The 27727-nt window shown below is 37.6% G+C and overlaps 1 protein-coding gene across 2 annotated transcripts in view; it reads right to left on the reverse strand.

Moving 5' to 3' along the window:
* LOC129765197 (coatomer subunit beta') overlaps window positions 1–27727 on the reverse strand; it is a 314457-nt gene that overhangs the window by 48262 nt on the left and 238468 nt on the right. Inside the window, exons 1-2 of one of the 2 annotated variants that reach the window (XM_055765216.1) lie at window positions 4161–4318; window positions 2585–3447 (exon numbers count right to left, since the gene is read on the reverse strand). In XM_055765216.1, the coding sequence (XP_055621191.1) occupies window positions 2585–3447; window positions 4161–4163 (866 nt within the window). In that variant the 5' untranslated portion in view covers window positions 4164–4318. Of the gene's footprint in view, window positions 1–2584; window positions 3448–4160; window positions 4319–27727 lie in introns of those variants that run through there. The other variant, XM_055765215.1, reaches the window with a different exon arrangement.

Here is a 27727-nt window from a genome sequence, read left to right on the forward strand (position 1 = left end):
TTCTCTATATTGAAGTAAGATGTTTTTATTGATGAGAAAAATTGATAATTGTGTTCGGTATTGATAATTATCTTATATTACATTGATGAGTTTTTTTTTCTTTATTTCATCCATACATAACACAGGAGGCATCTCGTCTAGAGTCACAGAGGGCGGTTTTCATCATATCTCATTCCACTTCGGCATTTTCTATCTGATACGCACCATCTAACGACTAATTATCATCCTTCTGTCATCATCACTCGGTTGTAAACACTGGTGGAGTGAACAAACAAAACCCAACAACCAAACAAATCATTATCAAAGAGTTTAAATCTTCAAACATATCCAAAATAAACAGATAACCTAACAGAATTCTACGTGAACTATGCGGTCGTGTCTCAGACACAACCCTCCTGTGACTTTTTCTCTCTCATGTATCACGTATGCATATATCGGTGTTTGACGTCAACAAGGTTTGACATATACTACAGGTGAGCTAGATTTTTTTTGTATCGTACACGAAAATTACACATATCAAATAGCGTGCAGTGTTGTGTTCAGGAATACTGACAAGTTTGTGATTTTTGTTGATGTGAACCCGTTTTCTGTATGTTTTTCCTTTAACAAAATTGAACACGAAGACAACGTGAACTAAAATTTTGTTGAAAATTTGGGAGGAATGCACGCTATTTAAAAATAAAGCGTTTTTCAATAAGAGCGCTACAAAAGCTTTTTTAAATAAAACAAAAACGGGTTTGGATATCATTGAAATTCTTTATTCATGTGAAAGTACATTTGATGTTATTATGTATGGAACACGATTTCTTTTGCATGGCCAATGGCCAACCCAATTTACGACGGTTTTCAAGCATAAATCGGCCGATACTGCTGCAATTTCACGTAATTTTTTGAGATGCAATGGTGACTCATGGAGTACGGGTGGATTGCTGCCTAACCAATAACACATATTTTGCTTATTGACGAAGCCATTCAGCCAGAAATGAGCCGCACCGCTGAAGATGAATTTTCGATGAAAATCCGGATTATTTTCACGTTGTTGCTCAGCCCAATTCACGAACATACGACGCTTCTGGTGGTCAAGCGACTTCAGTTCTCGCGTCAATTTGATCTTGTAAGGATGTAGGCCAAGATCTTTTCGCAAAATTCACCACAACGACGTCACAGAGATGCCCAACGCTTGGGAACGACGTGTGAGACTGATTTGGGTCTTCCTCAATTGATGCTCTAGCGGCTGCAATATTCTCGACACTACGGGCACTTCTTTGTCTCACTGGTAATAGAATATTTTGTACTGTGCCTGTGGATTCAAATTGTTGATCTGGCAGGACGATTATGACGACCATAAATTGGACGTAGCGCTGTTAAAGTTGAAGACATTGACTCCGAATTTAGGCAGTAAATTGTAATAATCTCTACTCGTTGATGGATCGTATATCTTTCCTTATGAAATGGCAAGCCTTTCTGAAGAGAAGCGTCAAGAGAGTGGAAAAAATATGGCGTCGTTTGCTGTCTCTATCAGTCTACTTTTGTAGCGTTCCTATTGAAAAACCCGTTACATATTAATACAGCAATGCCATGCCAAACTTTAATAGTGGCTCTCAGATTTTCGTGAAAATTAGTAGTTTTGTTCCTTATAGCAAATTTTTTTCATCAGGGTGTCCATTTTCATTTTTGGGGTGGTCCAAAAAAATAACTTTTTTTCCTTTTTTTCAAAAATGACTTTTTCAAAAAATTTATTACTTTTGAACTACTGGACCGATTTAGATATTTGTGAACTATTTTCTATATGTGTAAAATATATGACCTCATGTTTCAATGCGATGGAAAATTTTGGAGGGTAAAAAATCTAAACATCTTCTAATGGCATCAATGACTCCTCATTTAAGCTAACTTTTAATCAACCACCAGATTATGATTTGGCACGTATTCAGATTTTTCTGAGTTGTAGCATTTACAAGTATCGTGAACATCATGATTGCACACCATTTATATCAGATTTATGTAATTAATGCATCTCGATGACCTCAATTCTGATCATGAGATGTCCGATTCACTAATGTTGGTTTGTCCACATGATTTCTATGGCAACCTTTTGGTGCGCTGCAGTTTGTTCGTTTTGTTAATGGTGTCTCTCGCGCATAGCAGAAACAAAGTGCTGTTTACTTTGAAAAAGCTCAAGGAAAGGCGATATTCTGAAGAAAGCCTAAAGTGGCTCATTATAATTACAGTAAACTCAGACCAATAAGGAATGCAATATCTACTTGAGAATTCGAATATCTTCGTTCAAAAATGGTGATTTCCAATACCGGACCAGCTATGATCATAATTTTTCTTTAGAGAAAATCGTTAAAAAACATAGAAATATGGATAATTTTAATGTGTTACAGTATTATTAGGAATTATAGACTTGGGCCTTTTCAACAGACCCAAACTTGTCTTGATTAAATGTAATTTTCGTGAAGAAAGTTCGATTTGCATTCACTAGTTGCGTGAACACATCCAAAATCGGACAAACCAACATCATTTACCCTAATATAAATTTAATTTTAAAATAAAATAAAATGATTATAAGTGTACTCACCCCAGCGCAACGTTGTTTGTGCCCCGCATTGCGGCAATCGTCCACGCCCGTTCGAAACCATAATTAAGCGATGTCTCCAACCGATAGGTACCCGAGTGCCAAATTCGGATAGTGCCATCCTCCGATCCGGTCAGCACAATGGGCAACTCCGGGTGGAACAGAACGGCCGACACGTTCTGGGCGTGTCCTTCCAATGTTTGCACACAAGTCTTGTTCTGGTAATCCCAAATTTTGACCAACCGATCGTCAGCACCGGAGATTAGGTACGGCTTGTCGCCACCCTGGTAGTAATCCACACAGTTCACACCCTTCTCGTGACCTTCCAGCGTGAAATTGGCCACATTCGATCCCAACTGCCACACCTTAACGTCCCGATCCAGCGATGCACTGGCAAATGTGTTGTTATCCTTCGGGTTGAACACAATCTGCATAACGTAGTGCTTGTGACCTTCGAACACCCGCTGCATGGACCACATCTTCTCCCAGTTCCACAGTTTGATCAGCATATCGTCACTGCAGGTCAGAATCAGGGGCTGTGTCGGGTGAACTGCAATGCAGCGCACATAATCTGTGTGTGCCTCGAAGGAGTGAACCTTCTCCAGGGTGTTGTAATTGAACACCCGCACCTGCATATCGTCCGAACCGGTGATGATCCAGTTTTTGCGGGCCACGAATCGTGCGCATCGTACCGGAATGTCACACACTTCGAAATCCTTCACCAGCTGCTGGTTGTCGTAATTCATTACGTGTACGTGGCCATTGTATAGAGCGCACAGCATCCATGGTTCCGTGGGATGCAAATCGACCGATTTTACGCGATCCGAGCGGGACGTTAACCGCCTCTTGATGTCCAGTCGAAGTGGCTGAACGGAGGGATTGAACAACGCATATAAAGTAAGTATTCATAAATTGATATATAGTTAAATGAGAATTAAAATAACGATGAACTTGTAAATAACCCAATCATATTTTTTTTAAATGCAATGACAATCTTCCGACGGGATACTCATCTGACTGGAAAGCCGACGGTTGTCTTATATCATCAAAAAGCTACGTTAAGGTTTTTATCCCGAAGTAAAATTTAATCGCGAGGATACAAGCTGACAAAAGCATCAATATTTTGAGGCCTTTTCGAATTAAAAAAAAAAAGGTTTTTGCTCAAACAAAACTATTCTTAAAACATGTTTCTCCCGATGTGTGTGGTATTGGGGGGAGTAAATGCTCCGGATTAGTTCCATTTGGGTTGATGCAATTATCAACATGATGGTTTGCGCCGTCATTTTCCCGAAAACACAATTATTCAATCCGAATCACACAATCACAGCTTTCACAAATTCTTCCTAGGACTGTAATCCCTGGTCAATCGTATTATAAAAATTCACAACACCAGGTCTTCTTGCCCTTCGGACACATATCGTTTCTTCCTTCCAGCTCGACAGCGGGGAAACTCAAAATGCAGCAGCAGCAGCACTAATAGTTGCTGCGCCTCGAGAATTTCGTCACCATTTTCTCCGCTGAAAAACACCCCTAAACATTCCAATTTAACCCCCAACCATTGGCCCGCATTGGAACTAACCATTTTGCTTCTTTAACACGATTCAACACACTCTGTTCCGTCGAAAATTCACCGTACAATCCGCACCGACATGAGAGGACGAAAAATACACCGCGATCCGAGTTTAGACGTGGCTTAAAATGATTTTAGCGAAAAACGTCAAATGTGGCGCTGGTGTTCGCTGCCTGTCGAGCAGGGGCGCGTTGGTGTGCGTGCGCTCTGCTGTCAGTGGTAAACTACGAGAGCGGATTGACTACTAGAGGCGCTCGCATCGAGGAGAAGATATGGTGCACGAATGACACGAAGGATACGATAAAATATGGGTCGGTTCTGTTTAATAATATTTAATAAGAAACGTTTGCATTTTTTATATACAGTGACTCAAATCCGAAATCGTACTCCACAATGCAGATCTCTTTTCCCTTCTTTTGAAAGTCGAAAATAAGTTTTTGGAACATTCTATTTAGATAAAGTTATAGTGTCATATGAAAGTTGAAAGGTTTTCTATCTGTTTCCAGAATAATTGTTTTTATATCTCTAAAAATGGCGAATATATGTGCTAATGTATGAAAATTGACTCAAACTCATAATCGTACGCTGGTTGAAATATCTACTCGATTTCGAAGCCGTTGGTCAATTTTTGAATTCCATCATTAGTATGGTATCCCTTGTTCATTGTAACTATCTTTAGTTGTCTTTGGCCTTATCTACGAGTGTTTTGTTGTATTCGGAAGGAATATTTATAAGTTTTTTCATCAAGTGGTTTTTAAAATCGTTATTTTTAGAAATTTAATGGTTTCTGAATTTCCTACACAGATAACTTCCTCAGTTTTTTACTGGGATTGATGTTAGAAGATTGTGGAGGAATATCAATAACTTTTGAGTAATTGTAATGTAACGATGTGCGAACTTTATATGTCTTTAGCTCTTGGTCATTGTCTTGGAAAAACTCGAATCCTCGATTCCATCACATTTTGTTGACACTTTGATTCATATTTCATTCAGGATGTTCAAGTAAACATTCTGATCCATTACACCATCGATAAAAACAAAATTGAGCAAACATAAAGTTTGTAATGTGCCTAGGAAGGGCAACTTGAATGCCCGAGCACAGAGGGACAAACCGTTCCTCAGCAAAAAAAATAATAATCAGTAACTCCAATTTGATTATTCCAAACAGCATGAAACACATCAATGTCTTACTGGTAAGATGGTATTTCTATAGAAGGATCTTAATTTGATATTTTTGGCTCCGATGGTTATCGTTTCGTATGGAGGAAGCCAACGATGAATTAAACGTAAAAAAAATCTGAAAGCAACTTTTAAACATGGTGGTGGTGGAGGGATGGTATGAGGGTGCATGTAGGGGCAATTTGATTTTTATCGATGGTGTATTGGATCAGAATGTTTACTTGATCATCCTGAAGGAAAAGATGAAGCAAAGTGCCAACAAAATGAGATGGAATCGAGGATTAAAGTTTTGCCAGGACAATGACTCAGAGCTCAAGAGATGTAAAGTTCGCACATGGTTACATTACAATTACTCAAAAGTTATTGATATTCCTCCAAAATCTTCTGACATAAATCCCAGTAAAAAACTGAGGAAGTTATCTGTGTAGGAAATTCAGAAACCATTAAATTTCTAAAAATACCGATTTTAAATAGAACTTGATGAAAAAACATATAAATTTTCCTTCCGAATACACCAAAACACTCGTAGATAAGGCCAAAGACAACTAAAGATAGTTACAATGAACAATGGATACCATACTAATGATGGAATTCAAAAATTGGCCAACGGCTTCGAAATCGAGTAGATATTTCAACCAGCGTACGATTATGAGTTTGAGTCAATTTTCATACATTAGCACATATATTTGCCATTTTTAGAGATACAAAAACCATTATTCTGAAAACAGATAGCAAACCTTTTAACTCTCATATGACACTATAACTTTATCTAAATAGAATGTTCCGAAAGCTAGTTTTCGACTTTCAAAAGAAGGGAAAAGAGATCTACATTGTGGAGTACGATTACGGATTTGAGTCACTGTAGATACAAACAAAAAAATCATCGCATGAATTTTTGATGACTGGCGATTGTGGAGATATTGTAGCAAAACTTCTGGGCATTACGAACGACTAATTGCTCAAATGTTAGCCTGCAGTCTACCAACGTTGACTGTATCAAAAAGTCATTAGAAAATGAATGTAATACTAGAAGCCTTAGCATTCAAAATTAAATAAAATCTGTTACACATTAAGAATTTCAAAACTCTCCGTATTTATCAATAAACGGTTTTAGCCGTCTGAGAATGCTGCCCAGTCGAACGTATATATATTTTTTCTCAAATCATTGAACTTTTTCAGTATTTTAAAAATACCTCACGTATACACGTGTAAATGACCAAACTATTTCCTACGATTGAACTTTTCTAGTTACGGGGTATGCATAGATTCTCATAGCCCCAAACTATAAAAATTAAACAATACCATAATTGTTGAGGTTTCATGATATGAGTAAATGGCTTTTCATCAAATATAATTCTCTATACATATTGTTCTATCTCGAGAACAGTTAGTCTTATGGCGGGTTTACATTAGGGAGATCTATAGCTATAGATGGATTTATTCACGTGAAATAGGTGTAAACGGGTGATAATAAATATGATATACTTATTCGAGGTATATATAACATGAATAAATTCAGCATCTGTGAACGCTTGTGAATTTCTTACTGGTGAGAAATCACTAAAGTTGGATGCAGTTCTACTTCAGGTGAAGAAATTCACCGAAAATATGAATATATTCATTATAGAAGTTCACGCTAGTGTAAACGGTTGATGCGATTTCTATCAATCTCATCATATTTCTTCACATGAATATATCGCTAGTCTAAACCCACCCTTAGGATAATAATATCTGTATAGTTTTCCATACAGAATTGCGTGTAAAATCAATATTTCAAAGTATTTTTATTCGTCAATTACACTTGTATGAGATTTTCCACTCACTTTTAGTCGTCAAATTCAAAACAAATGAGCCAGTATTCCAATAAAAATATATATGGAATTAGGTAGCTGATTCTGATTACTTCAGGAAATTATAGAGGTTAGCATTTGACGAAAAAAAACCTTCTCCACATATGGTCAATTCTCAACTAGTCAGAACCACAAGAATTTTTTTCCACTATTCCATTCCATTCGCCACTAATCTTCCACTAATTTAAATGTTTTATAACAGATTTTTATGCAAAATTTTCTCATCTTTCAAATGAAAGCAATTGAAACGTTCTAAGCAGCCTACTTTTTGAATTTGAGTCAAATTAAGGCAAAAGAAAATCGATCTCAAGGAAAGTTCAATAATTGTTTCTTAGTTGAGATGTGACCACAAGCGAGGAAGGTTTTTTTCATCAAATATGATCCTCTATCACCTCCTGAAGTATTGTGGATCAACTACTTAACAACCTGCATATAACAATATTTTAAACAGACATAAACGTTTTCGATGCATTATTCAATTTATGAGAATGTTTTCTCAACTGTTTGAACATTACTTTAAATTTCCATAGAAAGTTGATTGATTTCTCAAAAAATTTGTTTCAATCGGGCAGCACGTTTCAGAGCTATGATTTTTTGAAAAATGGAACATTATTTTTCAAATGTAGAGTATCGGGTAATCAATTAATTTGGCATTGAATTGTTCTCTTGTAAACTATTCGAGTTTCATAAGTAATATTTAAAAACGGATTTGAGCGGAGGAAAACCAAAACAATAGAAATGGAATTTGGAAGAAACTAAAGAGCAAAAAAATAAGGGCAATATTAGTATCAAAAATTTCTTATGTAGTTTTTCCCCGCGAGTACTGCGACATCGAAAGTGACTTTTGAGTGATTTTTGAAACGCTGTAACTCTGTTATAAAAGAATGCATTCGTCGAAGCAAACACTGCTCCTTGCATAGAATATTTTCAAGTTTGTTGTTTTGACCATCGTTTTGCTGTTCGTTCATTATTTCATTGAATATTCCTTATTCAAAATTAAAGGATAATTTTTCATTCGTTAGAGAATACCTCTGTAGGCAAAGGTTCTACTGAAACTTTCTATGAATCAAATGGAAACGAAATGAAATTATTATTAGGAATATATTTTTAAAATCTGTACAAACTTTGAAAATAAACCAAAAACGTTTTATTTTTTTCTTCTTTTTCTTGAATGGCGTTAACGTTCCCTGTGGAACTTTTGCCGTCTCAACGTATGCATTAACTAGCGTCATTTATTAATACTTCATTGAGATTTCTTAAGCCAAATAACACGCCTTGAATGTATTCCGAGGGGCAAGATCTAGAATACGCGTGACCACAGTGCAAGTCGAAGGAAATTTCTTTGACGAAAAACCCCTCGACCAGAACGGGAATCGAACCCGAACACCCGGCATGATAATGTGAGACGCTAACCACTCGGCCACGGGTGTACCTTTATTTTTTTATTCTTGCAATGTCTTTTGTCTACAACCCATGTACATATTAAACTTAAAATATGTATGTACGATAACCCTAAACTAGAAATTTGTAGCTTGAAAATGTTGTATTTTGTATCTTCATGTTATCATTGATATCGAAACTACAGCGTTCCGAAATCGTTTAAAAATTTCGACCCTTTACTTCTCAATCCTTTGTTAAGTGCAGGTCTATAGATATTAGTGCACGTTTCCTACTTTATCTTTTCTTTTCTTGAAATTCTTTTTTCTGAATAAAAAATAATATATCCATATGGAATTGTTCTGTTTGTTTGTGTGCGCTTCAAATACTCAGAAAGTTCGGCACAGACGGAGCTCATATTATGACACAATATAAAATCCACTTCAAGGATTGTTGCTGCTACTGCCAACACCTCAAGAAGTTTTAAGATTTCCAGTTGGAATAGGCACAATTTTGAAATAAAGTTGTGAACGTAAATTAACTTTCTACTCCCAAAGTTAATTTTTAGTACATGTTCTGGCATCCCGATTTATTACATTAAATGAGCTGAAAGATAACATAAAATGTTCTACTCCCCAATACATGTATATCATTTGTTACATATATATGCTATAGCCAATGTGAGGGAGCGAAACAGGAGACACATTTAAATGAAAGCATATGAAAGCTTTTCGTATAGTTTGCCAAATACACGGCCCAGACAGAGAAAGATATATTCTCGTTCATGTTCTTCTTTATCGTCTTAGAAAACACCTTCCAACTTCATTTTATGATGAGGTGTAATATTATCACGCTCCTTTATAATAGCGCTGGCAGCTATATGGATAGCGTGGTCGTGTAAAGTAACTTTGGATTCCAGCCGGCCTTGGTTCAATCCTCATTGACGTCGTATGGACTTTTTTTTTGCACCCAAATGAAAAAAGAAAAGGAAACAGAAAGAGATGTCTGCACGCATACATACAAACCATTTTTAACCTTTCCAAATAGCTCATTATTTGCGCATTTGACTCTCATGAACAGGAAATGGCATCTTTTTTGCCAAAGATGACATGTTTTCTGCCAGCGCTAGTTTGGGTGTAGTATTAAATATGTTGCCCAAGATCAATTTTTGAAATTCCGTGCTTTATATTCGGATTTGTACGGTTCAACCAGCTGTATGACACCCGCCATGTTTTTGGTGCCAACATCTCAAACGTTAAAAGCTAAGTGGTGCGGACTCAATCCACTTCATTCTCAAGCAAATTCTTGCATGTTTTCAAGCGATTTCTTGCAATAAATTCTCAGACCACCAGAGATGCCAGATTTACAAATATGTTTGTAAATTTACAGACATATCTGTAAAACATTCATCACATCTATTCATCACATCAAAAATATTTGACTCACCATATGACATTTTTCCATAGTTTTAATACAGAAAAGTTATTATATTTAGTATATATCAATACACATGACGTTAGACCAGCGATACTCAACCTGCGGCCCGGCAGTCCTTCTTGTTGGCCCATCTGGTGTGTATGAAGTTTGGAACTCATACACATAAGTACTTTTGCCTTGACATCATTGCAGACGAAAAAGAGGATACGGTTATTCACAATTAATGAACAATTGCATTCTCTGCAGGTAAGGAAAAATCTTGAACGAAAATTGTCTCTGATAATTATTTTCTGTTCTAGACAAGATTGTTTTGCTGAAATGCAAGGAGATTTATTGAAAAATAGTTAAGTTAGGGTCAGGACTATTCAACCTATGTATTTAAACAACATCGAATAAAAATTTTCATTCTTTTTTTAACAACTTACATTTGCTTTCGGGTCTGCTTATGACGAAATATGGGTTACTGTTCGATATTGTTACGACAGACATGGTTCATGGCCGTGTGGTGGTCTAAAACTTGTATAGCCTTGCATGGCGGATGGAAAATATACACTGCATTTTTTTAAAAATAAAAACGACAAGACCGCAAGCCTTGGTGGATGTCCAATATATCAACGGAGAAATACTGTGTTTTATAGAAATTAACAACGCGTATGTTTGTGTATGTATGTGTATGTTTATATGTGTAGATCGTTGAAACATTTAAACACACTTACAGCACATAAGTTATTAAGTGGTCCGAAAAATCATTTTTTTCCACTTTTTCCCAAAAATGACAAACGAAAATTAATAACATTTGAATCACTGAATCGATTTAGATGATCGACATATAAAATTGACCTAGCCTTTTATAAAAAAATATTTAACTTGCGAAAAACATAATTATATTTTAGTAATTATTGATTGTAGTCGTTTTTTATTTTTTTTATGACTTTGGACAAGAGGGCGCTATATATTTTTATATTTTTTCTTGAAAGCTGAGGATTTTTTACACAATATATCTCGATATCAGGGTTGCTATTTTTTCGTTTTTTAGATATGATTTAAAAAAAATCATTTTTCCCTATTTGTCCAAAAATAACTTTCTGCAAAAAATCATAACATTTGCACTACTGAACCGATTTAGATGATCGGTATATTAAATTGAAGCCAATAAGCAAAACTCACACTTGCGGGAAGATTGGATTCTAGTAGCATAGGTCTAGTTTAGTCACATATGAATATTGATCGAAGACTTAAAACATGTTAAATTTACAAAATTCTAACTTAAAAACGATAATTATAGCATCTCTGATATCGAGATATGTTAAGTAAATACTCCTCAGCTTTCCATAAAAAATATAAAAAAATATAGCGCTCCTATCTTTAACCGAGAAAACTATGAAAAACTAACTCAATCCATAATTACAAAAACAAAATTCAATTTTTTCGCAAAAGTAATATTTTTTTTTAAAATATATCTCGTAAGCTTCAATTTGATATGTCGATGATATGAATCGGTCCAATAGTTCGAAAGTTATGACTTTTTGTAGTGGGAAAAATGGGGAAAAATTGTTTTTCGAACCATCGATTAGTTTTGCAAAATCATATTTCAAAAACGAAAAAAATAGCATCTCTGATATCGAGATATTTTATGCAAAAGTTCTCAGCTTTCAATCCATATTAAAAATAGGATCCATATTATATGCAAGTTAAATATTTCTCAATTAAAGCTCATTGGCTTAAATTTGATATGTCGATCATCTAAATCGGTTGAGTGGTTCGAAAGTTATAAATTTTTGAAAAAAGTCATTTTGGGAAAAAGTGGAAAAAATGATTTTTGGGAAAAAAATGAAATGGGCACCCTAATGACAAATTAAAAAAATACGAGTTTAATGTTTTGCGATAAAGAACAAAATTACCACTTTTGACGAAGAGCTGAGAACAACTATATTAGTTTGGCATGGAATGGCTGTATATATATATATATATATACAGAATACAATCTTACGTGCATCGTGATGTACAAAGTATTAATGAATAAGTGAAAATTAACGTTAAAAGACATTTCTATAGATCTGCACACTTTTACAGACTTTTCCACATTTTTAACAGACATTCACATGTTTTTACAGACTTTTTTTAAAAATCATCTGGCAGCTCTTCCTTCCACTTTTTATCGAATATTTCCAAATCGCAGGAGTAAACATTTACGTGACTCTGACTTTGTTTGTTTTTATTACGTTCGGAAAAACGTTATGACAAAGAGAGGGGACATTAAAAATGCGTTGCTCAGTGAAAGGCTGAGATGGTCTTTTAGAGATGCAATGGTTAATTAAACAATTGACGGAAAAATGTAGTTCGTTCATTTTATAATTTTACTTATTTTTGCCCTTGACAACAATACCTCTTTTATAGTGTTGATTATCATAAGAAAAATAACACTCCTGATCGTTGGATCTCTTTTGACATTTCAATTGGATCTTTTTTGACAGCCGTTTTGATTCAGTCCGCACTACCTAGGTTAAAAGTATTTGCTTTCTTCGAAACAGCGATCCGCGTTGGCGGCATTGAGCTTCGTTTACTAGTTTAGGGGAGCGTCAACGCATAGCTGATTTTCAGTCGGAATGAATGTTTTCAAAATTAAAATTATGAATGAAAATTAGCTTTTCAATATCAAATTTGTATTCTATTTGAATTAAAAACATTTTTGTTTACAGGTGGTGAAAAAGTCTCATACGAAAATTGTTTATGAAGATAATTTTATATTATATTGAAAAAAATCAGCTACAATTTTGGAATTGTATAGCCATATGGTTGAATGAAAGTCAGAAAAACATGTTTCAAGTAATTAAATAACATGATGTGAAAATTTTCATTCAAATTTTAAAATTTAAAAACCGGCTTCTTGTCTTCTAATCTGATAGAGATTACACTAACGAGTTTGGGACACAAATTATGGCCCTAATTTGAGGTCGCCACCAGACATCGACACCATCGCGAATTACCAATTTACCACCATCTGACATATCGTGATGTCGATGATGAACTTTTACAGCAGAGGGATAGTGAGATATGCGATGACGGTAGGTAGAGTAAGATAGCGATAATCGTGCCATACACCTGTGTTCAACTATATGTTGCGCGTTTCTGTGTTGGCAAACCAGATAGCCTTTATACAGGGGGGGCCATTTAAAGTGGAGGGATTTGTTTTTGCAATAGCAAAGTAAAGAAGTGGAATTTTAATTTTTTTTTGAAATTCATTTATTTTAGTCCATGGAGATTTGTTCTAACTACTTTTTGATTATGATATCTCGTAAATGACCGCCTCTGGCCTTGACCGCAAAATGTGCCCTTTTTTCGGCATTTTCCATCACTTTGCCCAATGTTTTGGCCGATATGGCAGCAATTTCTTGTCGGATATTGTCTTTCAGCGCAGCCAGGGTCCTTGGTTTACCAGTGTATACCTTGGATTTTAAATATCCCCATAAAAAAAGTCAGGAGGCGTCAAATCAGGTGATTTCGGTGGCCAGTCATAATCGCCGTTTTTCGATATTAATCTTCCGGGGAACATTTCGCGCAATAATTTGGTCGTGGCAGCCGCTGTATGGCATGTAGCGCCGTCCTGTTGGAACCAGTAATTGTCCAATTCTCGCGTAACTTTTGAAAAGGTCCTATGTAACAAATGTAAACAAATCGAGTTAATGTATGCACGCTATTAGTTTTCAATCATTGGATGCATTACAAAAACAATTTTTCACGTATCTATTTTCTCCATCTTTTTATCGCCGATGCAAAAAATATCCTATGTACAGATTGGGATTTTAAGTACCCGGCTGTTACTTCGGACGTCACTTACCTCCGACGCCCGAAACGCCAGAAGTACTAAAGCAGTCAAAACAACACGATGTCGTACTTCGGTCGTTTTGAGTTTTTGTTTCTTACAGGTGTTGTTATCGATTTCAGTGCAATTCAACGAGTGATAACAACAATAATCTGTCTTAAGAACGAAATGCTGATATTTGGATTGTTGTTTAGTAGTCAGTTTCAAATTCTTATCGTGCAAAGTAATATGTCCAATGTGCAAACGCGGGCAGTCAAAACGTCCAAAGTAACATTTTTCACTCCGAAACTTCAACTTTAATCTCAAATCACGGAACAACAGTTACGATTGGTTTTTCAGAGTTATTCTTGACTGCTAGTGGTGAGAGTAGCGATAAAGAAGGATTGCTTTTAAGACAATTGGTGGAATAATGTTCGGGTTTTCAACTTCGTTTTTCTCGAGTTGACTAAAATGTTACATTGGACCTTTTCAAAAGTTACGCGAGAATTCATTTTCACGAACAAATGGCAATAAAAAATCGGTTATCATTATCCGATGATGTCGATGGAGTCTCTGCAACACTGGCTCGAACGGCATCAATATTCTCGTCGAAACGTCTTGGTCGTTGTCTGGACAGATGACTGGCATTACCAACACTACCAGACGATATAAATTTGGCATATAATCGACGTATAGTGTTGTCTCCAGGCGATGTTTTAACTTTATTTTTATTTTTCCACGCACGTTTAGTTAACACAATTGAGAAGTTATTTTGAATGTACAGCTGAACAATTTCAGCGCGTTGTTTAGGTGTGTATTGTTCCATGGTTAAAATTGTACTGAAATGACGCTTCCAACGCGGTATGACATTTGTTAATCTGACATCTCTGTCAAAAGTTATGGGGTTGCCAGATGCTTCCACTTTAAATGGCCCACCCTGTATAAGAGTGACAGGTAAAATTACTAAAATTACAACTACACTCAAACTAGCGTTGGCAGAAAACATGTCATCTTTGGCAGAAAAGATGCCATTTCCTGTGCATGAGGGTCAAATGCGCAAATAATGAGCTATTTTAAAAGCTTAAAAATGGTTTGTATGTATGCGAGCAGACATCACTTTCTATTTTCTTTTGGGATTGTGCAAAAAAAGGCCATTCGACGTACACGCGCGCAAAATCATAATTCGTATACTCGTGCACGGTGTCACAAGCTGTGCGTGGCTTTGCAATTTTGCTATTGTTTTTTAGGCGTTATTTGTATTTATTTAAAGTATATTTAAAGATACAGTGGTTTGCCTCTAATTTTATATCTAGCTAATTAGACAGATCTGTAATGTGATATTAATAATTGGACATTTGATCTTCTAATTGGACATTTTTGTGAACATCCTTTGTGCAAGTTTCTACAACACGATAAAATTTTAGTAGACTTTTCAACCTTTTTACAACCATTTTACTAGATTATGTATTTTGCACACTTTTCTAAGGCCAAGAACATAGTGAACGCGATGCGGTCGCGGGTTGCGGGAAAGCTCTTTCGTTCACGAATGCGCGGAAATCAAATGCAAACCGCTGGGACCTGACATAGGGGTATGTCACATTAGGTGGATTCGCCGCCGCGGATATCGCGACGGTTTTTTTTTCTCGATTTAAAATCGCTTCCAAAACCACCCCGCTCTGTGTGACATGGCTCATTCACAATACACGCTGCCGTTTTTACTCGCGGCGGCGAATCCGCCTAATGTGACATCAGCCATAGTAAACGCGATGCGGTGCGGATTCCAATGCGGCGAAACTGTTTGTGGAGTGTTTTGCCGCGAGTGAACGCAAGTAATGATTGCCAGACGATTTATCTATAAATATCTTCACAACCGAACTCATCGAACTAAAATAAAAATTGAGTTGTTGAGAGAAAAAGTAACCAAATTCCACTGAGAAAAATGTTTCATTTGCTGTATTTTCAATTTAGATTTTCGGTTGGAACTTTTTTGAAAAAAACATACAATTTCTTACTAAATTAAATAACTCACTATTCAACTGTTTACAGAATGAAGATTTGATATCATATCTGGCATCCTTGTACTGGGTTGTTTACATGTGGAATGGAGTGGAACGAAACATCAAAAAACGCGCGATTAGAAGCGATCAGTACGTCATAGCACGCGATGAGCTCCAATTCATCGCTCCGCATCGCACCGCACCGCGTTTACTAAGTCCTCGGCCTAATGGTTACTTGTTAAGACGCGTCCACACTGTGGCATCCTAAAGCTGTTATGTGACGTCATGATGTTATGTGGCATCCTAATGTAGTATGTGTGACGTCAAGATGCGAGGTCAGATAAAAAGATAGACGTTTGGAGTGCACGGTTGAATGGTAGCTCGTGGAGTATCTCATTCGTTTTACAGGATATCACACACATTACGCCAATCGGCCTTGCCGACGTGTCGAAAATCGATTCGATTCATGCCGAACCCAATCCGAAACATGTCGGTCCGGATCAAAAAAAGTCGAACCAAAACAAAACAAAGTAAATTCGCGTTGACCATGCCCTTCGTGTGTTCGTGACGGCTTCGTGCACCCGGTGGGACTTCGGCTTCCTGCACCTTCCTGTCCACATTACATAACGAACCGAATATGCCGCTTGGTACAGGCCGGCCGGCATAATGTGGACGCGCCTTTAGATTTTCAATGATTTCCTTCTTTTAACTTGTTTTTCACATTGTGTTGTGTTTGTTGATATGTCCAATTACAGGTCACGATCGCATCATCACACTGAGGCGTGTTTCGGTATGTCCAATTAGAAGCAAATCGCTGTATAATTAAATGAAAAAACTTCATTCAGTCTCAATAGTCATTTATTTCAGCCTCCTCAAAATAAAATTGGTGACTCTCGGTCTGTGAGACCGTAGGCTCGAGTATAGGAGGGTCAATTAAAGAAAAAAAAAGATTCCATAAAATACACCCAAGATTATTATTATATTTCAATTACCTAGAGGTATGTGTAATCGGAATCGGAAATTGACGAAAGCTGTTTCAGCTCATGCGACACCTATATTAGATATCATAACCGCAAAAGTGATGATGTTTGTACTTCTACGCGCTTGAAAGCGAAATTCAGTCATGATTATTTTTATTAATTTCTATTCTAATTCGTTCTAAGCATTGATGTCGTCAGTAAATGGTAAGAAAGTTAGATTTTTTTGTATATTTACAATGGTTTGAACACTCGATTGATCGAAAGTCAAAGATAATTTTAGAAATTTTTATGTTTGATAATGCATATAGGCTATGAGTCCGGACATTTTTCTGAAGCTCATGCTGAGAATAATGGAATGCAATCGATCTCATATTAAGTTGGTTGATATCATTGATTATGAAGGGGATTTCATTTGGCCGATACGAGAAGGATCTGCAGCATTTGAAGTGCAACACATGCTACACATTGTTTACCTAGTACAAAAAATTCAAATTACAACACTTATACCGAACCATCCTCAATGTGTTATGAATGAAACAATGTAAGATGATGATTTTCTCACCTTTCCAGCGTAGAAAAAAATTCTTAAAACCGTGAAGTTTGGAGAAAATTTTTGATTTATCTAAAAATTCAAACGCATCTCAACAGAATCATCATTTTACTCTCTGCGCCATCTGGGTGCACATCTAACGTAGATTCGTCAATATTGGTCCATATTATTTAAATTGAATCGAACGGTCGACTCGATCCCTATAACTATCACACTCAACAAATTTTCGTATTTTGTATTGAAAAAATGATAAAAAACGTCTAAGAAAACCCTAAGTTTTAACCATTTAATTTGTAAAATGTTATTTAATTCCACTAATTTAAATGTTTTATAGCTGTGTCCAGTACCAAATTTTCTTATCTTCCAAATGGAATCAACAGAATCGTTCTGGTAGCGTTTTTTAAATTAAGAGCCAATTTGAGGGGGGACCCAGGTCTGGAACTAGCAAGGTACCGATTTTCAGACAACATCTACGCATCCAGCTGTCAACAGCGTAGTAATCATTATTCGTGCTCTCAAAAAATGGAAAATACATCTTCAAATATGCCTTAAACAATAACCAAAATACCCGAATACTTGACTTTATTCCTAACATCCGAATAAATCACGAAAAATTTTCCAGAGAGTCTCTTGCGTTTATGTAAGTCTTTCGGGTACATTTTTTTTCCAATATTTGTAAATATATAGCATTAATGCAGAATGTTTCCGTATTTTTTCTATTACTCCAATTCTTACAAACCGATTTCAGTTCATATAACATTTCCGTGAATATTTGAATACTTGATGTTTGAGCTTCGCAGAACTCCAGTTTCGTAATCTTTAGGTTGGCGCATGAAGGCGGAAATTGACAATTACGAACTGGACTCATCAGAAATTGTTGAGATTTGATGCTTTTTATGAGAACAATATCTGTAAGTCATATCGAGTCTATTGCTTTGATATACTTATGTGCATGCTTATAGTTACCGTTAGAATGTAATTTGTATAAATCTATGCAGCTATTATCGCGTAAAGTAAATGAACGACACAACGTGAAGTGCAATAGTGGTTATTTTACTAGTGATATCCGTCTATAGAAGTTGTTATATATTTTTCTGATGGGAATATAATAAATATTAGGTTGGGGAAAAAGTAATCCATTATTTTTTGGTGAAATTCAAAATTATTTTTAATATGTTTCGGATTGTCCGATTTGGGTCAAATATTTCCATTATAATATTGCCATTCTAAAGGTAGCTTCATAATGTCTCTATCACAGAGGCGTTGGTTCTTATTAGCGAAAAAACATAGCAATAGATTTTTACAACCTTCTCTTGATCCCAATTTTTTGTCAGCCTGGAAATTTTCCAATGCGAGAAAAAGATGATAATAGTTTGGTGCCAGGTCCGAACTATATGGTGGATGCATTAAAACATCCCAATCAAGCTCTCGGAATTATGTTGCCTTGCGTTGTCCTGATGGCAGAGACAGTAGAGATCATAATTTTGTGTATTGCACCGAAAAAAATAAAGAGAAATTTTTTTTTGAATTTCAAAAAAAATTAAAAAATTTAAAAAAAATTGAAAATAAATTAAATTGCACGTATTTTACTGTTGCAGTATCGGCACCATAAACATCAATTACAATTTCAGCGGCCTGGCTTGCATTTTCGGATTTATAAAATAAAAAGTGTAAAATGTACCGAATTTTCTCTTTGTTAACATCCATTGTTAACACCGTGTAACTCACATCTGAAGGGAACAAACAAAAAACAACAAAAAAAATTTTTTAGTGTGAAACGCCACATTTACAACGGGCCTAAACTTAAAATTGTATGAACGATATTACGCGAGATATTGATCACTAAAGCCAGCCAACGAGAAAATAATGGATACCTTTTCCCCAACTTAATATATAACCAGGTATGGCTAAAAACATGGGGGAAAATATTTGAGCTACTGAACCGTAAATTCCTATATTAATCCTTCTTCTTAAAACTAAGAAAAGGATATCCGCTTAAGCATCTGGAACCGTATTATACAGCTTGGAGAGACTGAAAAGCTCAATGCCTAGGGAATAAAGCAGGAACTTGAACATCCCATATCGGAAAGACGTGTATCTTGAATTTTACGAGGATGTGGACATTTAGTTTACACTAAAAAGGCGAAGAAACCTAACCTTACCAGAAGGCACATACAGGTGAGATTGGAATCTGTGAAACAACACATGAACTGGAAAGCGGAGTGGGATGAGGGTTTTTTTGACGTAGAACTACGTCTTTCCTTAAGGGTGCCAAATCAGAAAACAGCTCACGTTTTTATGAAATAAAGTTAACGTTAATAACTATTTTTGCCGCGAACGGATTTTGGCGATTTTCATACCAAACGAATCGGAAATTTCCTAAGATTTGTTCGATATGCTATACATTACAATCCCATAGTCTGTATGTGGTTTAAATTGATGAAAATCGGAAGCATTCCATTTCTTCATACATTTGTTCTGTCCATTTGTGTGCTTTCCCGAACAGAGCTGTCAATAACGAGCAACTTATCGACGAGCAACGAAGGGGAAATCGTAAGAGGTAAAGTCTCCGTGAACAAAGGAAAAGAAGAAGAACGAAGGGGAATATTTGCCTAGAGTATAAACAGTGGATCTCGCTGAGGAAAACTTTCATTCTTCGTGAGGAAATCGACTGAACAACATCGTTGCTGGGCAAGCTGGACGGCGAGGGATGCCTTTCTCAGGACAATGGGGGTGGAGTAGTAATATGATGGATAAAATGAAGTTTCCAAGGGCCTTTTTGAAGGTTAGAGACGAATGAACTGAAGAAGTTTAAAATCTCAAGCAAGGAAGGAAGGCAAACTTTCAGTATCGTTCTGTATTCAAAGCAAAGAACATCGCTTGTTCTTCCTTGGTTTGCGTCATCACATGTCTTCATTTTGGATTGAGCTTTGGACGCGAACAAATTACTCACTTGCTGATGTCTCTGGCATTGCAATCATTGCATCAAACTGACGCCATTGCATTAAGGTTCTGAGCTACACAATTATGTGGGGAATCACCAAGCTAGGCTATCGCCAGCTCACCAAGAAAATTAATGTTTTGGAATTTGGTCAGTGATTTGGTTTTGTATGACGGTAGGAAAATTCTCTCCACAAAGGATGACTGCTAAGCTATTCTAGACTAGCAATATTAACAGAAACGGCTTCTGTTGAGAAGAGCGCAAAACGGAGATAAGTGTGTGTATATTTAGTTGCTTCAAGCCATCGATATATGAATATTTGTGTGCGTACGTGCGTGCGTTTGGTGTTGCAAATTATGCAGTCACAATGATAAATATAAACATGGAGGGGAGATGGCGGGAGGAAAATATTTACGCTAGGGTATTAGTAATTAATCTCTGCTGAGGCAAATATTCGGCTTTTTTCCAAGCAGGTAACATTGTTTGTTTTCTGTTATCAATGCATTGAACTGATGCTATGCTGAAGCAGGTGTTAAGGTTGTGCACCAAAAAATTATCTGAGGAATACCAAGTTATTCAATAAGTTATATTAAGTTATTAATTTATTTGGGCTCGCGTGCCAGTCGCAAAACTGCTTTCATGCGCTAATCTTGATCATAATGAAGCAGTGCTACTCTTTTGAAGGTTGTTGAGATTAACAGATAGAGTTTATTTCGTTTATTCGGTCGCCAAGAATGTAAATGTCGTACTGGAATTTCGTATGTAATTTGGTTTCGCTTGCTAGTAGCAAAATTTTATCCACTAAGGATTTTTTTTTCGTAGGATGACAGCTGCGGTTATCTCGAGCATGTATTGTTCTGCGAGCGCAAGAATGAATAATCAAACAATTATCGTCAAACGATTCTACAATAAAAAAAAATTCAGGGCGACCAAACTGGTAGAAAGGTTATTTCAATATTTTTGTAGCATTGTAAAATAATATCCGCAGTTATAAACAAGCGAATTGAATAGAACCACAGCGCAGTTCTACGTCAATAATGCGGTCGTGTCTTGAACACAACCTCTTATTTTTTTTTTCGATAAAAACAACAATTTAGACATTAATGAATTCGGAAACCTATATGGAGCAGCTGGAATGTGTTTTACGTCTAGCTCACACCGATTTTTGAAAAATTCAAAGGTACATGTTTTGTCTCTAACTCAACGTGTTAAAGACCATTTCTGCCGATCTTGAGACAATATAATGATTATCTTGTTTTTATCCCATAACGATACCGTACCATTACGCAAAAATGTTCTTGAATTGAATCATACAAAACAAATCATGTTGTATCTAAGGCGGCGGTGACACTGGATGCGGAAAAGTGGTCGTATGGATTGTATGCAATAGTGAATGTAAACAACCACATTGAATTGTATTGGTGTGGTTACAATGCTTCCCCCTTGCTTCGTTCGAATTCGTCAGCTTCTATCGAACAAAATTGTTTGTTTCTCGTTGTCAGTTATCGTTCAATCTAATTTTCGTTCGTACTCCGAGCCAATGTCACCTCAGCCTAAAGACTACATCCGTGAAATTGTCCAATATATCGGTCAATCGCACGATGGTGGGCAGTTTTTTTTCTATCTTTTTCTCTTCGTCTTCAATTTTTTGTTTGTTTTTTGACTTTCAAAAGAAAGTCTCTTTCTGCATCTCGCAAATATGGCTGTCATGATTGGCATGCAATAAATAAACTGTTATACCTTTACCTCGTTCGGTGTGCAGGTAACCTCATTAGAACTAAGTGGAACGTTAGTGTCGATCTATCTCAGAAGTTCAGGACACTAGCGGATAGTCTTATAGATCAAACACTAAGATCTGTACGAATTTGGAGCGTGTATGGTCTGGTAGAGCAGAAGAGTACTTTCAGAGCGTAAACGTAATCGAACCTGGATGTTAGTCGTCGGATGAGTCCAAGGACAGAACATGCAATCATGAATCATATAACAGTTCGGCTGAAAAGTTCATAACGTTGACGTCTAGATGTCGCCTCTTGCAAAAATCTACTTGACTATCACAAAGCACCATCTTTCAATGGATACGTGTCAAAATTTTACAGCAATCGATCGATAGGTTTGTGAGTTACAGCATTAAGAGTGAGGCAACTTTTGTTATTGTGAAAAAAATCACAAATCAATGAAAACGATGGCAATATTGCATGAATTGGGCTTCGAATTGCTTCCGCATCCACCGTATTCTCCAGATCTGGCTCCCAGCGATTATTTTCTGTTCGCAGACCAGAAGAGAATGCTCGCTGGCAAGAAATTTAAGACCAATGATGAAGTGATTGCGGGAACTGAGGCCTATTTTGAGGAAAACCCGAAAGAGTACTATAAAAATGGTATCAAGTTGCAAGATCACTATAATCGCTGTATCGCCCTCGAAGGCAATTATGTTGAATAATAAAATTGAGTTTTGCAAAAAAAAAAAAAAAATGTTTTACTGTGTTACCTTAGAAACTTTTCAGCCGAACTGCAAAAAATAGAAACATTTGCACCAAGGAAAAAGTCTGCGTCGCACCCGGGGCGGAAGGGTCTACACTGATTTCATTTCTTTATTTGTCTCATTTGCTGCGTTCTTTTGTGTTGAATAACTTCGTGGCCTGAGTAAATTCAACGTTTTGTCTATCCTCAGTATTCTTGAACTATTAATCGTTGTAAGTGTGAACTAATCATACTTCAGATATTATCGTTTTCCTAACTCATAACTAAACACAAAGACGAATCTTCTTCTCCGTGATAAATCGTCGCTTGCAACCTGTAAACGAATCGCAAAGGTATTTGATATCATTCAAAATATATATATCAAATTTGGTTGATATGCCCCAGTAGCAGAGTTGCCACTCGTCACTCATTTCAATGTCGGTCTCCCGCAAGGCTATCGTTTAACTTGGCTAAAAAGCCAAACCTTTGTACCACAGTCGAGAAGCTGCAAGAATGCAATTATTGCATTATTAAGAAACATCCCTGCTGAGTGCTATTATAAGATATTCATGAGAAATTCATTATACGTTTTGGAAGTACGTTTGTTATGGTTTTGCTCCCGTTTCTGCCAATCTAGACTTCTTTTTAACATTAGTAGAATCATCACGAAGCAAATGCAAATTTTGTACAAGTTATAAATGATTGGAAATGCTGTTTTCTTCCCTGCCGTTGAAGTATAGGAATACATTGTTGTTTGGCGATAGCAGCAATGACACTTCAGCGATCAACACAAACAATCCAAAGTACCATTCGAAGTTACATTGTCGCACACCTTCGAGTGCAGTTCGGTTCGAAACTTTCGGACAATCAATTTACCTTTGCATTGGCAAAGTTGTTCCATGTAGAGGGTTTGCTCAGCAGCAGCAGCATTATAAACCCGACCACTCCAGAGCATTGTCACACCTACCAAACCCACCCCCGCGCGTTGTTCCGGAATCGGAGACGCCGTCTATGGCATTCATTCGCGCAACATCCGCTAGCAACTGTGATAAAACTGCTCTTGCCCATGCCTTCGCGAAGACGAATGGGAAATATTCTACCAATTCTAACAAGCTGTTTAATTGGAAAAGTTCCGCAATTGAGTCGAAGCTAGGCAGCAGCACAATCATTGCACTCTTTTTTATTTTTTTTTCTGTTGTTCCTCCCAACCATTGAGAGTCGTTACTCGGAGCAACGCAATCGTCAGTAATAAATTTTGCACGGCGTGACATTAAATTTTCTCGCTCTTTAATTAGCTTTCCGCTTGAAAATTGACTTCGTAAACTCGTCGTTGAGAACAAAATAGATAGCTACCTGCTCGGTGGATTTCATCCAGGTATCCTTTTGTGAAGGAATGAAGAAGTTGATAACGTTTTGCCAATTTTATTATATAGGGACTGGTAATAAAAATGTATCAACATATATTTGGTTATTTGAAAAAGTATTCGCGGTTTCTGTTCAATTTGAATGAATTTTTTCTCTTTTCAGATTCAATTTTCAAGTAAATATTGGCTATTGGCTAAAATGGCCATACCTTTCGCCATTTCCGGATAATTTCATCCATGTAGAACTTATCAGCGACAAAACACACCAGTAGAGCTGTAAATCAATATTTAGGCCATGTAGTAATACCTTATAATAAATGACTCCCTTCCAATCACACCATACACACAGCATCACCTTATTTGGGGTCAATCCAGGCTTTGAAGATGTTTGTGCTGGTTCATAGCGCTTACCCCATTATCTTCTGTGAATGCTATTCCTGTATTCTACTCATTTTTCATCAACCATAGTGATTTGTTTGAAAAAATGGATCAAGATCGTTGCGTTTTAGTGAAAATTCGGTCTTTTCAATATATTATACCGATAACAGAACATGTGCTGGCATCTTTACAAAATTGAAATTGCCACGAGGACCTTTCGAACAACTGCGGAGCAAGTTGGGTTGTTGGGTTGAGGTGAGATGTTAAGGGGGGACCCCGGTCTGGAAAGTCGAAGAAATCGAATTTTTTATTATTGCATTTTTGAGAAGCTTATGCCCTCAGAAATGTTGTCCTTAAAGGATTTTTCGATATTTGATTTCGTTGGAAAGTTACAGCCAAAAGTATGATGTCACCCAAAGGGATGTAGTATTGCTGTACGAATTTTTAAACGCGTTTTTCTCGAAATCATATTTTTTCAGCTGGTGGTATCGATATCTCAGGATCTACTCGAACGTTTTGGCTGAAATTATTTATCAGCATGTAAAAATGAATTATCTAAAGCGTTACATAGCCGTTTTTTGATCTCTTTTTTTTTCTTATTTTCTATGGCGATATTTAAATTTTTAACAATTTTAACAATTTTTCAAATTTTCAAAATCCCTTATGTAACGCTTTAGGTATTGTCTTAAAGTTCATTTATAAATTGTAATATTATAATGACGAGTTTTGTTAGAAGTACTAGGACATTTATAGTAAAAGGAAATTATAAAGGTCAATCAGAAGATCAGTCAAAGAAGAGTTCTGCGATTGGACCTATGAACGTTAGCTTAAAGGGTGTGTCACATCAAATTGCATCACGGAAAAAACGCTGTAGAAATTTAATTTTTAGGAATTATATCTTCAGCTTTCGCTTATAATCAGATAAGAGTGTATAGATCACGTTGGCCATGCTTCACTGTCAATTTTTCGTAAATTTGGAAAAATGTCGTCGAACGAAAAAGAGCGTCGTGAATTGATCCTGTGCACTCATTTCGAGAATCCGGAGTTGTCACATCGGGACATCGGTAAGATGCTGGGAATCGTCCAATCCACGGTCAGCAGAGTACTAAAACGATACTTTGAGAACCTAACCATCGACAGGAAGGTGAAGAACGGCAAAAATGGATGCTCCGTTAGTGAAAAAGATCCCAAGCGCGTAGTTAAGCAGTTTAGACGTGATCCGAGAAGTTCGGTCCGGGATGTCGCCAATAAGCTGAATTTGTCAAGTTCATTCGTCCAGCGGACCAAGCAGCGGGAGGGCCTGCGTACTTTTTTTTTATTTATAATGATACTACATCCCATTGAGAGATTAGATCTTCTTCACAATTTTTCGCCAATAGTCCCGATCCATGGCTGCAGTTCTCCAACTCCCGGCTGCACCGATTCTTAACAAGTCCTGCTCCACCTGGTCCAACCACCTCGCTCGCTGGGCTCCTCTCCTTCTTGTTCCTACCGGATTCGATGCGAACACCATCTTTGCAGGGCTGCTGTCCGGCAATCTTGCAACATGCCCTGCCCATCGCACTCGTCCAGCCTTGGCGACTTTCTGAATGCTGGGTTCGCCGTAGAGTTGCGCCAGTTCGTGGTTCATTCTCCTTCTCCATACTCCGCTTTCCTGTACACCACCGTATATTGTTCTGAGCACTCGGCGTTCGAAAATTCCAAGCGCTTGTTAGTCCTCTTCAAGCATCGTCCATGCTTCGTGCCCATAGAGAACAACCGGTCGAATTAGGGATTTGTACATGGTACACTTCGTACGGGGTCGGAGTTTGTTGGACCTCAAGGATTTGCGGAGCCCATAGTAGGCACGACTTCCATTGACAATGCGTCTTCGAATTTCACGGCTGTTGTTGTTGTTGTCAGTTGTTATCAACGAGCCAAGGTAGACAAATTCCTCTACCACCTCGAGCTCGTCGCCGTCGATCACTACACTACTACCAAGAAGAACTCTGTTGCGATCAGTCCCTCCAGCTAGCATGTATTTAGACTTAGACGCATTGATCCCAAGCCCAATCAGCCCTGCTTCGTGTTTCAGTCGGGTATACAAGTCGGCTACCGTCGCATGTGTTCTTCCGATTATGTCCACGTCGTCGGCGAAGCAGATAAACTGACTAGACTTGTTGAAAATCGTGCCCCGCATGTTGAAGCCCGCTCTCCGCATAACACCTTCCAGCGCCACGTTGAAGAGCAGACAGGAGATTCCATCGCCTTGTCGAAGTCCCCTGTGAGTCTCAAATGATTCCGACAGCTCACCTGAGATCCGCACACTGCACCGCACACCGTTCATCGTTGCCTGAATCAGTCTTGTCAGCTTTCGGGGAAAGTCGTGTTCGTCCATGATCCTCCATAGCTGTCGTCGGTCGATTGTATCATATGCGGCCTTGAAGGATCTGCCGCAGTGTAAAAATCTGGTCCGTCGTCGAGCAACCGGGCATGCATCCGGCCTGATAACTTCCCACAAATCTACTTACTATTGGCGATAGGCGGCGGAAGAGGATCTGAGACAAAATTTGGTAGGCACCATTCAGGATTGTGATGGCACGATAGTTCCCACAATCCAACTTGTCGCCTTTTTTATAGATGGGGCAGATTACCCCGTCCTTCCACTCCTCCGGTAGCTGTTCTGTGTCCCAGATCCTGACTATCTACCGGTGCATACACTCTACAAGTTTTCTCGGCCTGCGTACATACAAGGTTCAGAAGGCTCCTAACCGCGACGAAAGGCAAAACATGGTGGGGAAGACGCGAGCCCCGAAGCTGTACACCGAAATGCTGACGAAGCCGCATTGCCTGGTAATGGACGACGAAACCTACGTCAAAGCGGACTTTCGTCAGCTGCCGGGCCTGTTGTTCTTCTCCGCAGAGGACAAATTCAGCGTTCTGGAGGAGATTCGCAAGCAGAAACTATCCAAGTTTGCCAAAAAGTACATGGTGTGGCAAGCGATCTGCTCTTGCGGAAAGCGGAGCGCCCCCTTCGTGATGACCGGCACGGTAAACGGGCAGGTTTACCTTAAGGAGTGCCTACAGAAGCGCTTACTACCACTATTGAAGCAGCACGAGGGCCCGACCATCTTCTGGCCGGATCTCGCTTCGTGCCACTATTCAAAAGACGTGTTGGAGTGGTACGAAGCCAACGGGGTCACCTTCGTGCCAAAGGAAATGTACCCGCCCAACGCGCCGGAGCTTCGCCCAATAGAGAAATATTGGGCGATTATGAAGCAG

Source organism: Toxorhynchites rutilus, chromosome 2 (assembly GCF_029784135.1).
Source record: "Toxorhynchites rutilus septentrionalis strain SRP chromosome 2, ASM2978413v1, whole genome shotgun sequence".
NCBI classification, from domain to species: domain Eukaryota; kingdom Metazoa; phylum Arthropoda; class Insecta; order Diptera; family Culicidae; genus Toxorhynchites; species Toxorhynchites rutilus.